Genomic DNA, 6,505 nt, shown 5'->3' on the forward strand with positions numbered 1-6,505 from the left:
CCGAACGTGGCCGATGCCAGCACAGCCTTGAATGGCATCCGTGCCGTGGCATAAAAAAGCACCAACCGATCATGGCTGTGGCATGTAAAAAAGCACCATCCGAACGTGGCCGATGCCAGCACAGCCTTGACTGGCACGTGCCGGTGGCATATAAAAAGCACCAACCGATCATGGCTGGTGGCATGTAAAAAGCACCATCCGAACGTGGCCGATGCCAGCACAGCCTTGACTGGCATCCGTGCCGGTGGCATATAAAAAGCACAAACGATCATGGCTGGTGGCATGTAAAAAGCACCATCCGAACGTGGCCGATGCCAGCACAGCCTTGACTGGCATCCGGCCGGTGGCATATAAAAAGCACCAACCGATCATGGCTGGTGGCATGTAAAAAGCACCATCCGAACGTGGCGATGCCAGCACAGCTTGACTGGCATCCGTGCCGGTGGCATATAAAAAGCACCATCCGATCATGGCTGGTGGCATGTAAAAAGCACCATCCGAACGTGGCCGATGCCAGCACAGCCTTGACTGGCATCCGTGCCGGTGGCATATAAAAAGCACAACCAACCGATCATGGCTGGTGGCATGTAAAAAGCACCATCCGACGTGGCCGATGCCAGGCAAGCCTTGACTGGCATCCGTGCCGGTGGCATATAAAAAGCACCATCCGATCATGGCTGGTGGCATGTAAAAAGCACCATCCGAACGTGGCCGATGCCAGCACAGCCTTGACTGGCATCCGTGGCCGGTGGCATATACAAAGCCCCAAACGATCAGGCTGGTGGCATGTAAAAAGCACCATCCGAACGTGGCCGATGCCAGCCACAGCCTTGACTGGCATCCGTGCCGGTGGATATAAAAAGCACCATCGATCATGGATGGTGGCATGTAAAAAGCACCATTCGAACGGGCGATGCCAGCACAGCCTGACTGGCATCCTGCGGTGGCATATAAAAAGCACCAACCGATCATGGCTGGTGGCATGTAAAAAGCACCATCCGAACGTGGCCGATGCCAGCACAGCCTTGACTGGCATCCGTGCGGTGGCATATAAAAAGCACCAACGATCATGGCTGGTGGCATGTAAAAAGCACCATCCGAACGTGGCCGATGCCAGCACAGCCTTGACTGGCATCCGTGCCGGTGGCATATAAAAAGCACCAACCGATCATGCTGGGGCATGTAAAAAGCACCATCCGAACGTGGCCGATGCCAGCACAGCCTTGACTGGCATCGTGCCGGTGGCATATAAAAAGCACCAACCGATCATGGCTGGTGGCATGTAAAAAAGCACCATCCGAACGTGGCCGATGCCAGCACAGCCTTGACTGGCATCCGTGCCGGTGGCATATAAAAAGCACCAACCGATCATGGCTGGTGGCATGTAAAAAGCACCATCCGAACGTGGCCGATGCCAGCACAGCCTTGACTGGCATCGTGCCGGTGGCATATAAAAAGCACAACCGATCATGGCTGGTGGCATGTAAAAAAGCACCATCCGAACGTGGCCGATGCCAGCACAGCCTTGACTGGCATCCGTGCCGGTGGCATATAAAAAGCACCAACCGATCATGGCTGGTGGCATGTAAAAAGCACCATCCGAACGTGGCCGATGCCAGCACAGCCTTGACTGGCATCCGTGCCGGTGGCATATAAAAAGCACCAACCGATCATGGCTGGTGGCATGTTAAAAAGCACCATCCGAACGTGCCGATGCCAGCACAGCCTTGACTGGCATCCGTGCCGGTGGCATATAAAAAGCACCAACCGATCATGGCTGGTGGCATGTAAAAAGCACCATCCGAACGTGGCCGATGCCAGCACAGCCTTGACTGGCATCCGTGCCGGTGGCCATATAAAAAGCACCAACCGATCATGGCTGGGGCATGTAAAAAGCACCATCCGAACGTGGCCGATGCCAGCACAGCCTTGACTGGCATCCGTGCCGGTGGCATATAAAAAGCACCAACCGATCATGGCTGGTGGCATGTAAAAAGCACCATCCGAACGTGGCCGATGCCAGCACAGCCTTGACTGGCATCCGTGCCGGCATTAAAAAAGCACCAACGATCATGGCTGGTGGCATGGCATATAAAAGCACCATCCGAACCGATGGCCGATGCCCCAGCCTTGCCTGGCATCCGTGCCTGGCATATAAAAAGCACCACCCCGATTGGCTGGTGCTGGGGGGTGTAAAAAGCCCATCCGAACGTGGCCGATGCCAGCACAGCATTGACTGGCATCCGTGCCGGTGGCATATAAAAAGCACCACAAACCGATCATGGCTGGTGGCATGTAAAAAGCACCATCCGAACGTGGCCGATGCCAGCACAGCCTGACTGGCATCCGTGCCGGTGGCATATAAAAAGCACCAACCGATCATGGCTGGTGGCATGTAAAAAGCACCATCCGAACGTGGCCGATGCCAGCACAGCTTGACTGGCATCCGTTGCCGGTGGCATATAAAAAGCACCAACCGATCATGGCTGGTGGCATGTAAAAAAGCACCATCCGAACGGGCCGATGCCAGCACAGCCTTGACTGGCATCCGTGCCGGTGGCATATAAAAAGCACCAACCGATCATGGCTGGTGGCATGTAAAAAGCACCATCCGAACGTGGCCGATGCCAGCACAGCCTTGACTGGCATCCGTGCCGGTGGCATATAAAAAGCACCAACGATCATGGCTGGTGGCATGTAAAAAGCACCATCCGAACGTGGCCGATGCCAGCACAGCCTTGACTGGCATCCGTGCCGGTGGCATATAAAAAGCACCAACCGATCATGGCTGGTGGCATGTAAAAAGCACCATCCGAACGTGGCGATGCCAGCACAGCCTTGACTGGCATCCGTGCCGGTGGCATATAAAAAGCACCAACCGATCATGGCTGGTGGCATGTAAAAAAGCACCATCCGAACGTGGCCGATGCCAGCACAGCCTTGACTGGCATCCGTGCCGGTGGCATATAAAAAGCACCAACCGATCATGGCTGGTGGCATGTAAAAAGCACCATCCGAACGTGGCCGATGCCAGCACAGCCTTGACTGGCATCCATGCCGGTGGCATATAAAAAGCACCAACCGTTCATGGCTGGTGGCATGTAAAAAGCACCCACTACACTCACGGAGAGGTTGGTGTTAGGAAGGGCATCCAGCTGTAGAAACTCTCAGACTGGAGCCTGGTGCAGCCTCCTGGCTTCCCAGACCCTGGTTGTACAGTCCAACTCATGCTAGCATGGAAAATGGACGTTAAACGATGATATATATATATACTTATAAATTGAGGATATAATCATTAAAATTATTATATCAGTGGCTAGTTCTTTTACTCATTTACGGATTGACTGAGGACTGGCGAACCAGATGGCTGCACCAGGCTCCAATCAGATCTGGCAAGGTTTCTACAGCTGGATGCCTTCCTAAAGCCAACCACTCCGAGAGTGCAGTGGGTGCTTTTTACATGCCACCAGCACAGGGGCAGGTCGTTAGTATTTTTCTTTTGTTGCTAATTATGTAATTGGGAAAAGCATGAACGACACATATTTCCACATCTCTTAAAATCAAAGAACATAAGCATGTATGAAATTAAAGCAACTGCCTATCACAATTAAAACAATGTCATAAATACAGTTCGTTAAATTTTAAGATTAAATTAATTTTAGAAGGGAAACGTGCGTGTATGTAACTTTGTATTAGTGTTTGTCCCCCACCACCACTTGTCCCCATAACCTAGCAGTTCAGCAAAAGAGACCATTAGAATAATTACATCATCATCATCATCCTCATCATCGTTTAACGTCCGCTTTCCATACTAGCGAGGTTTGGATGATTTTGACTGAGGGCTGGCAAACCAGATGGCTGCTCCAGGCTCCAATCTTGATCTGGCAGAGTTTCTACTGCTGGATGCCCTTCCTAATGCCAACCATTCTGAGAGTGTAGCAGGTGCTTTTATGTGCCACCGGCACGGGGGCCAGTCAGGCGGTACTGGCAATGACCTCGCTCGAATCTTTTTACACTACGATACTCTCTCTTTTACTTGTTTCAGTCATTTGACTGTGGCCATGCTGGAGCACCGCCTTTAGTTGAGCAACTCGACCCCGGGACTTATTCTTTTTGTAAGCCCAGTACTTATTCTATCGGTCTCTTTTTGCCAAACCGCTAAGTGATGGGGACGTAAACACACCAGCATCGGTTGTCAAGCAATGCTAGGGGAACAAACACAGACACACATACATATATATATATATATATATATACGACAGGCTTCTTTCAGTTTCCGTCTACCAAATCCACTCACAAGGCATTGGTCGGCTCGGGGCTATAGCAGAAGATACTTGCCCAAGATGCCACGCAGTGGGACTGAACCCGGAACCATGTGGTTGGTTAGCAAGCTACTTACCACACAGCCACTCATAAAAATTTCTGGGGTCAATTAGCGAGTAAACAATTCCTCAAGGTAGTGCTCCAGCATGGCCGCAGTCTAATGACAGAAACAAATGATAGGTAAAAGGTATATTAAAAAAAGGAAATACAAAACATACCGGTTTCTTGTCTGTTTCATTGACGGAGTTCGGACTTCTCAGTTGCTTAGCAACAGGTGTGCGACACGGAGAGGAGAGCAGAGTCATCTGTGACCCGGACACCTGCAGGTCAGCGCTGTCCTCATTGATGTTTTTGTGGCTGGACATGTTAGTGGGATCTGAAACAAAAAAAAACAAAAAAAAAATTACAGTCTAAATCAGTGGTTCTCAACGTGGGCCCATTATGGCCCCTGAGAGCCCATGCAACAAAATACTAAATTGGGGACCCATAATGGTATTTTAAGGGGCGAGCTTGCAGAAATGTTAGCACGCCGGGCGAAATACTTAGCGGTATTTCGTCTGCCGTTACGTTCTGAGTTCAAATTCCGCCGAGGTCGACTTTGCCTTTCATCCTTTCGGAGTCGACAAATTAAGTACCAGTTACGCATTGGGGTTGATATAATCGACTTAATCCATTTGTCTGTCCTTGTTTGTCCCCTCTATGTTTAGCTCCTTGTGGGTAGTAAAGAAATAGGTATTTCGTCTGCCGTTACGTTGTGAGTTCAAATTCCGCCGAGGTCGACTTTGCTTTTCATCCTTTCGGGGTCGACAAATTAAGTACCAGTTACGCACTGGGGTCGATCTAATCGACTTAATCCCTTTGTCTGTCCTTGTTTGTCCACTCTATGTTTAGCCCCTTGTGGGTAGTAGAGAAATAGGTATTTTAAGGGGCCACTGAAGAAAATTTGCTTTAGATGTATGTATTGGTACATATTGCAAGAAACAGCTGGATTTCTTTCTCTAATATTTTACACAGTGGGTGTAGGAGTGGCTGTGTGGTAAGTAGCTTGCTTACGAACCATGTGGTTCCGGGTTCAGTCCCACTGCATGGCACCTTGGGCAAGTGTCTTCTACTATAACCTCGGGCCGACCAAAGCCCTGTGAGTGGATTTGGTAGATGGAAACTGAAAGAAGCCTGTCTTATATATGTATATGTATATATGTGTGTGTGTGTGTTTGTGTGTCTGTGTTTGTCCCCCCAACATAGCTTGACAACCGATGCTGGTGTGTTTACGTCCCCATGACTTAGTGGATTGGCAAAAGAGACCAATAGAATAAGTACTAGGCTTACAAAGAATAAGTCCTGGGGTTGATCTGCTCGACTAAAGGCAGTGCTCCAGCATGGCCGCAACCAAATGACTGAAACAAGTGAAAGAGTAAAAGAGGGTATATAAAACTGTTTCTACTATATGTACAAGGACTAAAATTTGGAGGCAGGGGGATAGTGGATTACATCGACCCCAGCGCCTGACTAGTACTTCTTTTATCAAGCCCCGAAAGGATGAAAGGCAAAGTTGACTTCAATGGGATTTGAACCCAAGATGTAAAGACCAATGAAATGCCACTAAGCATTTTGTCCCATGTGCTAATGATTCTGCCAGTTCACAGCCTTAATAATCCTTTCTTGTTTCTTTATTGCCCACAAGGGGCTAAATATAGCCTAACGAATTTTTATTTAATTTAACGATTCGGATAGTGCTTTTTACGGACCCCTGGACTGGAGATACGTAAAAAGCACTATCCGAATTGGGGCCGATGCCAGCGCCGCCTCGACTGGCTTCCGTGTTGGTGGCACGTAAAAAGCACCATCCGAATCGTGGCCGAAGCCAGTCCTGCCTCGACTGGCTTCCGTGTTGGTGGCACGTAAAAAGCACCAATCCGACCGTGGCCGATGCCAGCCTCGCCTGGCACCAGTGCAGGTGGCACGTAAAAAGCACCCACTACACTCACGGAGTGGTTGTGTTAGGAAGGGCATCCAGCTGTAGAAACATTGCCAGATAAGACCGGAGCCTGGTGCAGCCTTCTGGCTTCCCAGATCCCCGGTCGAACTGTCCAACCCATGCTAGCATGGAGAACGGACGTTAAACGATGATGATGATGATGAGATTTACATTTACTGGGACATAACTTCATCAGACATGGGT

At 49.9% G+C, this 6,505-nt stretch overlaps 1 protein-coding gene across 1 annotated transcript in view; it reads right to left on the reverse strand.

Annotated features, from left to right (window-relative positions):
- The window catches only part of LOC115225097 (serine-rich adhesin for platelets), a 74,929-nt gene that overhangs the window by 58,044 nt on the left and 10,380 nt on the right, over window positions 1-6,505 (reverse strand). Inside the window, exon 2 of the mRNA XM_029796024.2 lies at window positions 4,542-4,699. Coding sequence (XP_029651884.1) covers window positions 4,542-4,688 — 147 coding nt within the window. The 5' untranslated portion in view covers window positions 4,689-4,699. The remainder of the gene's footprint in view (window positions 1-4,541; window positions 4,700-6,505) is intronic.

The sequence above is a fragment of the Octopus sinensis genome, linkage group LG27, assembly GCF_006345805.1.
Source record: "Octopus sinensis linkage group LG27, ASM634580v1, whole genome shotgun sequence".
Classification (NCBI taxonomy): domain Eukaryota; kingdom Metazoa; phylum Mollusca; class Cephalopoda; order Octopoda; family Octopodidae; genus Octopus; species Octopus sinensis.